We start from the raw sequence: 15728 nt of genomic DNA on the forward strand, positions 1-15728 counted from the left end.
TGAGGGAAGGGATGTGGGAACAGATGTATATGTATGACTGATTCACTTTGTTATAAAGCAGAAACTAATTAAAAAAAAGAATAAAGACAATGTGTAACTGCCTAAGGATATATCTTTCACCTATTCTCTTCATTAATTTCTCTTAACAGTTCTCAGCATCTTTCAGTTATGTATGAGAACAATAAGAATAAAACCTTGTTAAGAATTTTTGATGGGAAAACTATAAACTACTGTTGTATAAAAATATGCAATATCATATTGCCACTGATTATATGCAGAAAACTTACCTAATCTTAGCAAAATGCGAAGAGTAACTAGACGAGTATTTGTTATTCACTACATACGTCTAGTGAATTCATTCCTAGTTCACTGGCTAATCAGAATGGTGATTTAGTGTGTGCACCCAATGAAACAGTTAAATAGCTATGCAAAGCATATTCATAACTGGCCAGAAAAAAAAAACTACCCAGATTCATATTGAAATCAACTTTAAATTTATTCACTTCAAAATCTATTATAATGAAACTTTATTGTTATACAAATTATTTGGTATGAGCTACCTTGACTAACATACTTTGTGGAAGAGAATAATGCTTCTTAATTAACGAGTAGTAGAAGAAAAACAAGAAAGTCAATACCTATTTTCAGAGAAGACTAGAAAGATGGCATGTCAAAGAGAGGGGAGAAAAGCCCAGCACTGCACCATCTGTTATTCTGGGCAAGAGAATACCTGTAACCTTGTTACCTCCATCCAGTTCCTTTAAGTGATTTCAGACGGCAGGGTAGCAACAACTACTCATGCACAAACACTGTTACTTCTACCTTGAACTATTTGCTGGGAGACAAATACTTTAAGGTAACTCGGTGGTAAATTGCAGTTCACCCCTGAATCTGGTCAATTCCAGGTGATTGTGAGGTGATTAATGACAGCCAAAGACTCCAACCCCAGGGCTTCGGTGGGAAGCAGCGATTTAGGGGGCATAGAGGAGGAAGATGGCTGGGCAGAGCAAGCCTGTTTCCACCACCACCACTGTCTTAGCCTGTACAGTTTGTTCGAGCTGCCAGAGGCTTTCTAGTTGCCATGGCAACTGTTGGGCTTTGCTGCAAACTCAAAGCAGAGCCTCTGAAGTTAGGTACCAAACACTGGAACTCAACAAACGCAAAGGGGAGAACAAGGACTACACATGTAATCGATCTCCAGCTCCTATGACTAAAATAACCTTTTTTAAAATCGGATTTTTGTTTATGTTTTTTGTAAAAGGAGATTATTCTTGTCTGGTATTGTTCATTAGTATCATCTTCTGGTGCCCGGAGAGAGGAGAATGCAAATCCTCTCTTATAAGGCAGCGGAAGTGGGGTGGGTAGGAAACGTGATTATCAGGAATGCACCCAGCCCGCTCATTCATTCATTCAGTTATATATTTCAGCATCTCCCGAGAACATATTTGTACTGGGCATCGTGCCAGATGCTGGGTCTGCAAAGAGAAATGAGACGCTCCCTCGGCCCCCAACAAAATTAACAACAATAATTAACAAAAATTAGCAGAACCTTCGCGAGCCTGGGGAAAACCAATTAGGCACGGCAAACTCCCCACGGATCCCTCTTGGAAGACAGATTCAGAATCCAAACACGGGAGAGGAAACAGATCCCCGAAATAGAGTCAGGCAGGAGGGAAGGCTACAGGGAAGAGGGAAGCCGTCTTTCCCTAGGGAGGGAAATCTGTCAGGGCCACTCAAATGTTTCTCTGAGGCTGCCAAGGAGAAGAGGTTTGTTTGTCTTTCAGAAAGACGGAGCCCTTTTCCCTACTGGGCTCGATTTCTAGTAGGGGAAGCCCCGCCTTTTGGGGCCGTTGATTGGCCCAACTTCTTTTCAGATAATTTATGCCAGCATCCTCTAGGTCTGATTGGCTCCCTTGTTCAATTCTGCTGGGAGTCGCATCCTACCTGGTTGGGAGGTGTACTGCCTTCCCACACTCTCCCTTCTGTACTCACCAGGCTGCAGCTAAGGTGGGAGAAAAAGTCCTGGCTTGGAGAACTGAGCGGAAAAAGCAATCCCAATGGGTTCTTGGAAAACTCTTCTCTTCTCCCCTTTTCTTCTGTGGAGTCAAAGGAAAGGGTTGAGGTTGATGTTCCTGTTACTGACCCTGCATCTGGGAAACTGGTGAGTAAATTCAAGGACTCAAAACTATTCTTTGGTATCTACCCACTCCCCCCTCATTTCTGTTTTTTTAAAAAAATCATTCTAGGTTAAATAATTTGCATTTCCCTGGGCACATGTGCAACATTTTACCATCAATTTATTTTTTGATTAGATCTACTCTTTTTCTGATAGAAAGAAATTAGCCTATGTGCGAAGCATGGAGATTAGCTCAGTTGTTTTTGACTTGAAGCACAGTAGAAACTAGTAAAGATTCAGAAGTGTGGAGGGGAGTAGAAATGTTTTCGCTACTACATTTAGTCAATGAATGCCACTGATGAACTTTCTGGATGATTCTGCATTTTAAAGACAAAGTTATTTTAGAAACTTGTTACAGAGCATGGCATGTATGATGTTTTTTTATACACGAATATTGCCTTTTCCCTTACCTTTTTGCTATTCTAAAAAAAAATCAAAGTTTTACGTCAAGAAAGATCATAAATATGGCTAAAGATCCATCAGGGTTGAAACTATGTTACATTTAAGTTAGAAATAACCATGTATATTTTACTGAGCCAGCTTTGAATCATTTTTTTTTAAACTTGGCTGTGTACAAGTAAATAAGTATTGTAAGGTGATGTGAATGTCCTGTGTGTGTGTGTGTGTGTGTGTGTGTGTGACAGAGAGGGAGAGAGAGAGGGAGTGCTTAGAACTCAAGAGTAAAATGCAATCACTATAGAGATGGAAAAATGCCTTTTTAAGTACTTGCATCACTGCTAAAATTTATTATTATGTTGATTATTTTTAGCATATAGCTAGAGTGGATTTTTGCCATTACTAACAGATAGAACAACTGTATTTTCTCTCCAAAAATAGAGAATAAAGTTGTTAAGTAATATTAGACTTGCCAGAATATGTTTGACACTCAATGTTTTTTAAATATTAAAGTTTTAGTTTATTTACCCTTTTCCCTTAGAAAATGTTCTGCATGAGCACAAACATACTACTTGATTATTTCTTATATTTAAGTGCGTCATAATGGTTTATTTCTTTTAATATATTATAAAATTATGGAAGATATTTTGGTAGGCCATGTATTAGTGCTCTCATGCATCTTCATAATATCGCAAATGAATCTGTGTTCTCATAAGTAAAAATAGACTAACCCACTGATTTTCTGAAATAACAACCTGTAAGCTGATTTATCACTGTAAGTGCAAGTTTCTCTTGCAACCTAATAGACAAGCTGCTTACTAAAGGGCATACTGTCTACTTAAAGAGATGTTTGGTTTTAAATAATACATTTTCTTCTTGAGGATATTTACATTATGAGAATCATGATGGGTTTCAGACTCTCTTCAAGCTGCTCAGAATTAACAAGTTGTGTGGTATAGTGGACAGAGATGGGCTCTGGAAGTCTAGAGACATGATTCTATGTGTCAAGGGTCCTTAACTGCTCTGAACACAGTTTCTTCATCTAGGAAATGAAGGACAGTAGTAGATCATTTATGATTTCTTCAAGTTTTCATATTCAATATTTCTAAGATTTGAACGGAAACATAAAATAACTCAATAGCTGCGGCACTGGCTTTTCATAGCAGTTTTCAAGAGGGAAATTCTAATTGGGAATGCTGTGTACTTTTTTTTTTGGTCATATGTATGAGTGAGAGAGAGAGAGAGACATGCGTTATGCAGCTAAAATAAATAAATCATTTTATCATAGTACTATAGAGAATATGGATTATTCTGGCCAGTGAAAAAAATACATATTAAAAAATAAAGCTGTATGTTGCTGTTGTAATTAACTCTTAGGGCCTCAGTTATGGGAGTGTATGTCTTCACTTTTCAAAGTAGCTACAGTTGTGATGAACTTTTTATCCTTTTAATATTTAGTTGAAGATAATTGATGTCAACATGTATAAACCATTTACATTCATAATTTCTTCTTCCTTTCTTCTCCTTTTGAGGGACCTTTCTAAAACTAATCACAGATGGTTCTATTTGTAAGAATTTTGATGTCTGATGCCAGTTTCTAAATTAAATTTTCAAAGCCACCTATTTTGGGATTTACAGAATTGGAAGCTATTATTTTTTGTATCTAATCAAAGACAGTAGCTTGTTTACTCATTAGTTTTCATCAAAAGCATAAAGGAGAGGCACTTTATTGATTTTTACATTGCTGAACTATGAAAACCAATCCTGTTGTTGTAACTAAAAGCTGTAGTCATGGTTCCTATGTTTCATTCTCTGTAAGATTCTATGGCATCTTGGCAAGTTGGTTAAAATCCCTCAAGCTTGATTTGACTTATTTGTAATGTTGAAAAAAATATAATTATAATCAGACTTTTGAAAAGAATTGAAAAAGTGCTTTGAGATTTTACATAGTCTAAAATGTAATTTACGGTAAGCTTTGTCTAAGAAGTTATATTTTGAGAGAGCTAAAGGAAGATAACTCATTTATATTTATAAAAAGAATCTCATGAGTCAATAATCATACAATTTAGCACTCAGTTGCCCAAATGACAATATTCAAGTATAATTACATTATAAAATATATTATTTTAAAACAATTTCAGTAATATATTTTGTGGAGATGGTAATGCATGATTTTTCTTGAGGCATTCAGAGCTTTGGCTTCACTTTCTAATAAAATATAGATGCAAATGAGTACAAAATGACTAATGATGCTCCATGATAATTAAATATTCAAAGAAGAACTGAGAGACAAAATGATTTTGAAGTTAAAATGCAAATGCTATAATTGATAAATCCCCTGTGTATAGAGTCTTTTTGGTATACTCGTCTTCCTTTTTATCTCATTATATACTATGAGTCACATTTTTGGCTTATCAACAAAGGAAATGCTTGATTTTTTCATCTTAAAAATGAAAGAGACAAATCTAGTATTTTATATTTATATATTTATATAAAGGTGATTAAAATTTGTCTAAAAAAATAATAATGAAGGTGGAGTCCCAAAGAAGAGGAGACAGGCAGGGTGAAAAACTGAAAAAAAAGGGCTCTTGAGATATTGTCAAAATATGATGAAATTACTGCCACAGGCCTCAGGAGAATAATTCACATATATGCATGCTACCAACTGAGAATCCTGGACTCGACCATTAGATGTAATTTCTAGTTTCAGCTCCAGCACTTCCCACTAGGCTGATTTCAGGCAAATCTTTGAGGCAGAGAGTCCTCGTTTGTGAAAAGTAGAACTGACATCTACCTTTCCAGCTTGTCTCAAGACCAAGAGAGAAAATTTTTGCAAAGTACATGGCAGTTAAAATTTTAACTGAAAAGTCATAACAACAGATATTCTTGGAATCACAGAAATTCTAGAATTTTTTATTCTAGTTAAACTTAAGTGCAGTAAACTCCTTGAATCGTTTGTGCATTATTAATTGTGCATTATTTGGATTATGGGAGAGATCATTCAACGAATATTTATTGAATGCCTTCTATGTGCTCTACACAGTGCAACTTGCTGTGTTTACAGTGGTGAATAAACTAGACATGAGAAATAACCATATTGATAGTACTTGTGTCTAGTGTTCTACATGAGTACTACCATTATACACACTGCTAAAACTGAGGTTTAGGGTATTAAGCAAAGGAAAACATCTTGTAGTCAAAATAAGGAAATATACCTTCACAACTCCAAAGATAAACAGGAGTCTAAATTTTTAAGGTTAGAGGGTACTGATAGAAAAGATCACAATCAGGGAAAGAGAATTAGAACATCACGAGATTACTCATCTACACTACCAGAAAACCATGGAGGAAATGTCTCCAAAATTCTAGAGATAAATATTCAACCTGGGAGGTTATACTTAGCCGAACTACCAATCAAAAATGAAGGGAAAATAAAGCCCAGATACTGTTATTCTCCCCATTTCACAGATGGAAAAACCAGGGCACAGTAATTTTTATGAACTCACTAAAGATCATCTTGCTGATAATGCTGAATCCAAGACTCAGATCCCATGTGCTCTATGCCCAGAGCCTGCATTTTTAATCACCTTTCCTCTAAGATTATAAATGCCATATAAATCAAAGCAATTAACATAACTGTGGATGAGGGGGTTGGAAAGTAAGGGAGGGAGGGATATAAGGAAGAAAGGAAAGGAAAGGAAAAAAAGGAAAGGAAAGGAAAGGAAAGAAAGGTGAAAGGAAGAGAGGAGAGGAGAGAAGAGGAGAGACTGTAAAACTGGCACAAGCTCAGTAAGTTACAGTCCGCTGTGTATTTATCACATAATCTAGAATAGTATGTGTAGTGCTGGATTAATTATTTTAGGAAAAACTTAAATGAACTGGAATTCTTGATCTAGGAAAAAAACACCACTGGATAGAGAGTTAGAAGCAAGAATTTTGAATTCAGGTAAATTTTGTTGAGGATTCATATATTCTTAAGGATGCTAGAGAAAATCATTGTTGAATTTATTATGTATAGATATTACAGACAAACCTTAAACAAGTAATGAAAGCTATGTGAAGCCAGATTTTCATCAGTACAAAAGCACTCTAACAAAATAATGGAAGTCTTGTCACTAAACTTCAAGCAGAAGCTTGTTAGAGTTCTTATACTCTGTGAGAGCCAGATGAAATTTATGTTTTTTTCTACTTTTAACTATCTCAGAATCTAATTCTATCTGTACTAAAATGGTTTAACCACTGAAGCCCCATGTTTCAGGAAATAGTCTTAGCTATTAATTCAGTCAATAAACAGTTATTAAGCTTTAACATTCATTCAACAAATATTTACTCAGTGCCTACCATGTATTAAGCAGAGGTCTGGGAACTGGAGACACAGTGGAAAGCAAGCCATAATCTTTGTCCTACCAGTGTTTGTATAGTGTATACAGGACATATATGTGATAGTATACGTGCTAAACAAAGAAGGCAGAGCCCCTGACCCCAGTGAACTTAAACTCTAGTAGTTAATGTTGAGACGGTCTATCAATATAAACAAGTAAAGACAATAAAATGCTATAACAGCTACTTGCAATTCTAGATGAGCTATAGTGGGGACACTAAGGAGACTGGCATCAATTGTAACTCTGGGAAAAGACTGAATGTTCTTAGCTGTCACAGGCATAAGTTCAGGTCAGTGTTAATGAAAAATATACATAGGAAGATAACACTACTATTCTGTGGCCAGAGGTATGGTCTCATGGCTTGGTGGGCTTTTTGAAAACTATATTCCTAAGATATCCTTTACTTTGGTCATCTAACATATGACATTAAGATAGCAACATCCTATTAAAACCTATATAACTTAGTTTAGTAGTAAATTTTTGAACTGTAGGCATTCTTTCCTTATAAATACAATTCATTTAGAGATTTCACATTTCTCCCTATTTTTAGACAAATATATTGAGTGACAAATATTTTGAGTAACACAGTGGTAGAGACTGTGCTAAATATTAGGGATATAGAAAGGAAGTTAACATAGACCCTGCACTCCAACCTGTAGGTAGATGAGCATATCAGAAGATCTATGATTAGAACATAGTAGGTTAAATATGAAAATTTTAATATTGTTGTGATCAGGGGGTGATTTGGTTCTCCACATAGATGTAGAGCTGCTAGAATCAAGGGTTCTGGAAAACAAGTTAATCTTTGGGTAGATTGTTAGGACCATGACTTGTGGTTGCAGAATCTGTGATCCGTTTCAATATAGGAAGGTCATTTACCTCTCAGTCGGCCTAGATGTGTACCACTATTAGAATAATTTTCCAACACATGTAGTAGAGTGTTTTGTGCAGGGATTACTTTTCTACTAAATAGCCACATTGACTAGAACAATGTAGCCCTATTGGTTGGATTAAATTTAAGTTTTAATCAGACATCTGTGTTCTATAATTTGTTACTCTGTGCAGGTGTCTTATGAGTGTATATTTGTTTCTGTCATTTCCTTAGTGACAATTCTTTCTGAAAAACCTGCAAATTATCATAACTGGAGTTGACTAGAAAGAGTGTTTTGTTGTTTCTGTTCTACTCATTTGTATTCTCTCCCTTTTGAAGTGAAAGTTCTGAGAGGATACTTACGTCAATGAAACTATTTTACCTCTCATTTTATGGTCCCAAGACTTAGGGAGAAGGTATATCTTTTTGCATTCAAAAGAACAGACTCCCATTTCTTTCCTCCATTTAATTTTAAGATCTTTTCATATCATTTATAATTTAATAAGCCTCAATATTATGCCTTAATTTTGCAAAAATTTTAGCAGCCTGATAGAATTTATCTGATGCATAAGTGCATCAAAGGCTTAGAGAATGTGAATGTCATGAAGTGTTATATGTTTCTAAGTCTAATTTATGTTCCATTATGTTCTATGAATATAAAGTGGAACAATGGAAAATTTGGTGTTCATTTTAATATACTTTCAATCCAGCGGTAATTTTTTAATGGACTGTGAAGAAAATTATGGTTTCTTTCCCTTCAAAAAATATTCACATGGAACCAGTCTCAAAAGAACATTTATAATCTTTGTATTCATCATCCCACTAAAGACTATTCTTTGGAAGCATGGTTCCCAATTTTCTAAACTCTGTTTTAACAAAATAACGTTGACCTGCCAAACAAAGCAAATAAAAAAAATCCAAAAACTGGCAAAATATATTGTTTTATTATTAGTACTAGTTGTTGTCTTAAGGATCAATCACTAAACTATGAGCAAAGATGTTACAAAAAATAATCTGCTATATTTTATATTTTTCTGTTTTTGTTTTCTTTCTAAAAACATGTCACTATACTAATTTTTAAAAATCGATTCTGATATCAATCTGTCCCTTTTCTCATTAACTAATATAACCCTACACTCCTATATCTTACCTAACTAGATCAAACTATGTTCTACTAGATTTAGGAATTGGCCATACCCCTTTTGAAACTAACAGTGAAGCTCTCTGTCCCCAAAGTAATCTCTATTGCCATTAATTTCCTAACATTAGTGTGATTTTAAAGATGCTATGTATTCTACCTTACTAAGGAAACTACATAAAAATCACAGTGGATGAAGATGTCACATTTTATTTTTTCTCTGAGACTAATATTCCACATCTCAAATTGTAGAATCATTAATATATAATCCAATTTCTGTTCTATTCTGTGAACATAAAATATTTTAAATTTTAAGTTTTTTACCACAAGTAGTTTAGACCTTATTTTTCTTTACTTGTTTTCTTAAACAATTTAAGTAATCTCTAAGTGATATACATATATGTTGTTGAAATATATGGGAAAAACAAAACTTTTTTCCCTAATGTCATAATCGTTTTGATCATATAATGTAAATAATAATGGAATAATACTTAGTCCATTCTACTCCTCAAAATCACTTAACAATTTGGAGCCTATACTTCCAGATTTTTCCATAAGTTTACACAAATATGTGTATACACATTTGTGTGTACGTTTTTTATACAAATGAGATCTAACACTTGTTTTTGTCACACAGCTACTATCAAAGATATTTTTCTAGATTTGTACACATACTTAGTTGTACCTCCTTTTTAATGATGATATGGTATTCTATATTAAGGAAGTATCATAATTTATTAAATTATTCCATTACAGATTCTCTGTGGGGTTTTTTTTTTTTGTTTATTATGAATATTGTTACTGTGTATATATATACATATGTACGTGCTTTTAGTTTCAATATTTCATCAATGTTGCCAAATTACTCAATTTATTCTATTAGAGCAATTTATTCTATTAATGGTTATAAAAATGCCATTTATCTATATTATCAATAGTACTGAATGTAATGAATCTTTTAATATTTTGCCAATGTGATGGCTAAAATTTGTCACATTTTAAAGTTATTCTCCCTTGCTACCAGTAAATGTTAGCACAGTTTGTTATCTTTATTAGTCTTTTTATCCCTCTGAAATTTCTGTATACCAGTTATGTTGTTAATATCTTTGTCTCAATCTATCGTTTGTCTCCAGTCTTTGTCTAAACTGTCTTATGTCCTCCATGAGTTATTTTTCCTTTTTTTTTTTTTTTTGTCCTTTTTTTTCCTTTCCTGGTTTGGTTACGTGTTGCATAGAAAGACCTCCTCATCTCAAAAGTTAAAAAACGTTTTCAATATTTTCTTTAATAGTTTTATACTTTATTATATTTTGATCTTTAATATATCTGCAATTTATTCTCTAAGTAGTAATCTAATTTATTTTTTCTAAATGGCTTGATAAACCTTTCAATCCAATTTACTGAATAATTCATCCTTTCATTTCTAAACTGACTAGTCACGTTTATTGAATACTGAATTTCTAGACACTTGGGATCTGAATTTGAAGGTTTGATTTTGTTTTCACTGATTTCTTTATGTGTTATCACAATATGGTTTTGATTACAGTAACTTTATTTTGTTTTTGTTTTTATTCTGGCAGGGCAAATTTCATCTAACAATCTATTTTTCAATAAGTTCTTGTAATTCTTATATTGATTCTTCTACTTAATTACAGTATAATGATTTTAATCTGTTACATAGGAACTGTGGATTTTAATTAAAACTTTATTAAATTTATAAACTAATTTGAGAATTATGTATTAATAATATTGTTTTATAGCCAAAATATTTATTTGCCTTTATTTTGTTCTATTCATATATTCTTCAATTGGTGTTTTAGTTTCTTCACATAAGACAGATCTTCCCTGCTATATTTTTTGTAATTGTTTTATAGATTGCATTTTCATTGTGAAAGAAATCAGCTTTTTTTTTTTTAAGTTTATGATGGATCAGTACTAGGATCAGAAAGCAACTGCTACTATGTTTTAAAATTTATATTAGGTTAACTACAATCAATTCTCTGATTAAGGCCAATAATTACAGTTTTTAGTTGTTTATTTTCTTTATTCACTGTAATTTTACCTGTAAACAGCAAGATGATTTCTAATATCGGTCCATTTATTCATTTACTTAGTGAATTTTTTAAATTTTATTTTATACTTACTATATGTCAGGCTAAGTGCCAATGGTATCACATTGACAACCTTAACCCTGGCTTTCAAGGAGCTTACAGAGGGTCATAACTAAATAAAGTAAATAGCTAACTAAGATGCAGTGTGATCAATTTTATGGTAAAGTTAAACACTGGACAAACTGGAACACATTTATTTAATATTCTAGGCATGCTTTCCTTCCCACTCCTCAAATTTTCAAAGCATTCCTCTCTGTGCCTCAAGTGATGGGTCCCAAATTCTTTTGTGTTAAGAGGATAATCACAGAATTGAGTGGACTATCACTTCACCTCTCTAAAACTCTGAAAGTTCAAATCTGTAACTCTATTATCTATCATCTTTTACTTATTTCGCTTCCTTACCAATTTTTATGAGCAATAAAAATGATTCAGCATTACTACCTTAAAAAGAGCTTTGTACAAAAGAATTAAGCAGGTAGAATATAAAGGCAAAAAGAAAATAAGAATTAATTTTTTTTAATTTTAACTTTTATTTTCTTTGACTTTCAGATCTAAATTCAGTGCCTATACATACTCTTTAAAAGTTAGCTCCTGTAGGCTTTGACATTAAAATATAGTCTACTCAGAACTATTAGAAGAGGTATGTTTCTTCCCTGAAACTTGTCACTTGACTTATAGAAATGTATCTGATGTACATAAACAAACACTAATTTGTCATGAGCAACAGATCACAGATGAGGCCTTGTTTGGAATTTCATCTGCACTTTTTTTTTTAATAACCCATTTTATTTATCCATTCCACTACTGATGCATATTTGGATTTTTTTTCTGAATTGATGGTACATCCACTAATGCTTCTCTGAATATTGTGGAACAAGCGTTTTGGTGAACATACTATGCATCTGTGTTGAGTATGTACCTGGGAGTGTAATTATTGGGTCATAGAGTGTGTGCACGTCCATCTTTAGGAGATAACACCAAGGAGTTTTCTAAGTGGTTTTAACAGTTTGCCCTCACAGCCCTGTACAAGAGTTCCAGTGGTTCCACAACCTCTTCAACACTTGGTGTTGTCAAGGTTTTTTATTTTAACCACTGTGGTTTATATATAGTGGTATCTCATGTTTTTAATTTACATTTTCCTCATGAGTAATGATGTGGAGTGTCTGTTCATGTACTCATTCCCATTTGGTTATCTTTGTTTGTGAAATGCCTAATCAAATCTCTGCCCATTTTTTTATCCTGATGGATCATCCATCTTTTTCTAAATAATTTATGGGAGTTAGTTACAATTTTAGAGATGAGTCTTTTTCCTTAAAGTTTTGCTATATGATTTAATATTATTTATTGCCTTGTCCTAAACAGCTTGAAATTCAATTTTGTAATCATAGCATCAGCAATATGTATCATATTTTTTTAACATCTTTATTGGAGTATAATTGCTTTACAATGTTGTGTTAGTTTCTGCTGTATAACAAAGTGAATCAGCTATACATACACATATATCCCCATATCCCCTCCCAATTGAGTCTCCCTTCCATGCTCCCTATCCCAACCCTCTATGTGGTCACAAAACACCGAACTGATCTCCCTGTGCTATATAGCTGCTTCCCACTAGCTATCTATTTTACATTTGGTAGTGTATATATGTCCATGCCACTCTCTCACTTTGTCCCAGCTTACCCTTCCCCCTCCCAGGGTTCTCAAGTCATTCTCTACATTTGCATCTTTATTCCCGTCTTGCCCCTAGGTTCTTCAGAACCATTTTTTTTTTTTTTTTAGATTCCATATACATGTGTTAGCATACGGTATTTGTTTTTCTCTTTCTGACTTACTTCACTTTGTATGACAAACTCTCGGTCCATCCACCTCACTACAAATAACTCAATTTCGTTTCTTTTATGGCTAATATTCCATTATGTATGTGTATATATATATATATATATATATATATATATATATATATATATATCACATCTTCTTTATCCATTCATCTGTCGATGGACACCTAGGTTGCTTCCATGTCCTGGTTATTGTAAATAGTGCTGTAATGAACACTGTGGTACATGACTCTTTGAATTATGGTTTTCTCAGGGTATATGCCCAGTAGTGGGATTGCTGGGTCATATGGTAGCTCTATTTTTAGTTTTTTAAGGAATCTCCATACTTTTTTCCATAGTAGCTGTATCAATTTACATTCCCAACAACAGTGCAAGAGGGTTCCCTTTTCTCCACACCCTCTTCAGCATTTATTGTTTATAGATTTTTTGATGATGGCCATTCTTATTGATCAGTGTGAGGTGATAACTCATTGTAGTTTTGATTTGCATTTCTCTAATGATTAGGGATGTTGAGCATCCTTTCATGTGTTTTTTGGAAATCTGTATATCTTCTTTGGAGAAATGTCTATTTAGGTCTTCTGCCCATTTTTGGATTGGGTTGTTTGTTTTCTTGATATTGAGCTGCATGGCTGCTTGTATATTTTGGAGATTAGTCCTTTGTCAGTTGCTTCATTTGCAAATATTTTCTCCCATTCTGAGGGTTGTCTTTTCGTCTTGTTTATGGTTTCCTTTGTTGTCATCTGCACTGTCTTAATAGATAATAGAAGAGTCTTCCATAGGTGTCAGACAAGGGCATTTGCATTGCAGTAAACTTTATATGAACTATATCCAGGGTGACTTTACAATTTATCATCCAAATTAGGCTATTTTGTGAGTGAAAGAGGTTACTATTAATGTAATTATTCTAGGACAACAGGTGTAAATCATGATTGTCCTGGGAAAATCTTGATGAATATTTACCCTATGTATGAAAAATAGTTTATATTGATTGATTGACTTGTTATAGACATATATATATATCTTCTAGCTGTAAAAATGAATCCTTCTCACGATTATATGGCTTAGCATGCCTTGTCTTCACTTAACCTATCTCTCAGTTATCATTAGTTTAAAACTTTTGCTTGTTATATTCAGAAGAGTGATACAATCAGTAAAGTAGTCTTTTACATACAATAATTTCTATGTAATCAGATGGATTTGTCCAGGTATTAAAATAAGTTAGTAAGACCAAAAAAAAAAATACCCAACACTGATACAGGTGACTAAGAAATTTTCTTTAGTAACAAGTTACTAGTGTCAATTAAAGAATATGAAAAGCGAAAGCCTCAGAGAAACAGATGCCAAGTTGGGATTGGACATGTAAGAGACTTTTGAGAGAAACGCCTGTGCGGGTTAAACGAGAGGAAGTGGAAGTAAGCAGAGAGAGCCTTCAGATAATAATGGAGGTGTGAGTATAAGGCAAAGAGAAATGTTTGGGTTAAAAAAGTCTCAGACTAGAGAGCCCTACTAAACAGTCTTTGGCCAAGCCAGAGGGATTCATCCAACACAAGTTGCCCTTTAGAGGAGACCCTAGTCTTACAGGAATGGGTCTGTACTACCATTGCCACAATGTGCATTTATTGCCTGAAAGCAGCCCGGGGAAGCTTGGATCTGGTACAGATGCAGTGCTGGTCCAGAGGGCTGGCGCCTGGGCTGTCAGTCAACCATGTTTCTACCCCAGGAGAATCGAGTGGCAACTTTTTAAGGCTGTCAATTTTATTTTCTTGGCAGAGTGTAAAGCTCTACTTGTCTCTATAGAAACTTCTACTTAATTACTTATTTTTTATGATTAGAAATTTATTTCAGGGCACTATCTGGTGTATAGGAAGAAGCAGTTCATTCTTAGGTAGGCATTAATGTCAAATTAACTCCTTTTCATGTAGTTATATTACAAAATTATGCAGAAAAATTGTAGTATACTATTAATATACAGAAAAAAATTAAATTTTCTATAGTTCCACTAGCATAGAATACTTAGTGTATTCATTATACTGCTTTCCGGTTAAATCTTTAGCCATTTTATACCTATGTTTTCATCAAGGCAAATTATTATATGTTACTTTGCATATAACATTAAATTATGAAAATAATTTAATATTTTTACAGACTTTTCATAATCACCAATTGAATGGATGCATCAATCACACCATATGGACATATAATACTTTACCTAAACCTGCTTTTTTGTTTAAAATTTGTGCTACTATAGATAACACTGCAATAAGCATCTTTGTATATGATGGTTTTTTGTATCATTTGCATAGTTTTCTCCTTCATTAGAAAATAAGATCATATAGATCAGGAATACAATTTTACTTATCGTTTTGTTTTCAGCAATTAGCATATATGTAATACATGATATTTCCTCTATAAATGAATTAAAGCATTGGACTGAAGACTGAGCACACACTTTAGAAAGTGTTTTTCATCAGAGAGAGTGTGTGTGTGATTCCTTGAAATTATTATTCTAACTTCTCAGAACTCAAAGGCAGAGACTAAGCATTCTACCCGTGCACAACCCAAATGCACTTGCTAACTACTTACCATAAATGTTGTTGTGTTCTTATAAATTAGAAAACTCAAAATCTAACTACCCTGGATTGTTTAACAAAGCTAAAGTAAGATACCATGGAAACTTCAAAGTGAAAAGAAGTCTTCAAGCTAAATCAATCTTGTTTCAAATCCTGGCTCTATTATTTAATAGTGTGGGTCCTGTGAATTCTATAAATCTATTTTTTTCTAATTTGTAAAACAGGAATAGTAATGTTTATTTCATGGGA

The 15728-nt window shown here is 33.5% G+C and overlaps 1 protein-coding gene across 1 annotated transcript in view; it reads left to right on the plus strand.

Moving 5' to 3' along the window:
- The first annotated feature begins 2057 nt into the window (after nt 1–2057).
- The window catches only part of GABRG1 (gamma-aminobutyric acid type A receptor subunit gamma1), a 60621-nt gene continuing 46950 nt past the window's right edge, over nt 2058–15728 (plus strand). Inside the window, exon 1 of the mRNA XM_060091312.1 lies at nt 2058–2161. Within this exon, the coding sequence (XP_059947295.1) occupies nt 2058–2161 (104 nt within the window). The remainder of the gene's footprint in view (nt 2162–15728) is intronic.

The sequence above is a fragment of the Mesoplodon densirostris genome, chromosome 1 (assembly GCF_025265405.1).
Source record: "Mesoplodon densirostris isolate mMesDen1 chromosome 1, mMesDen1 primary haplotype, whole genome shotgun sequence".
Lineage (NCBI taxonomy): Eukaryota > Metazoa > Chordata > Mammalia > Artiodactyla > Ziphiidae > Mesoplodon > Mesoplodon densirostris.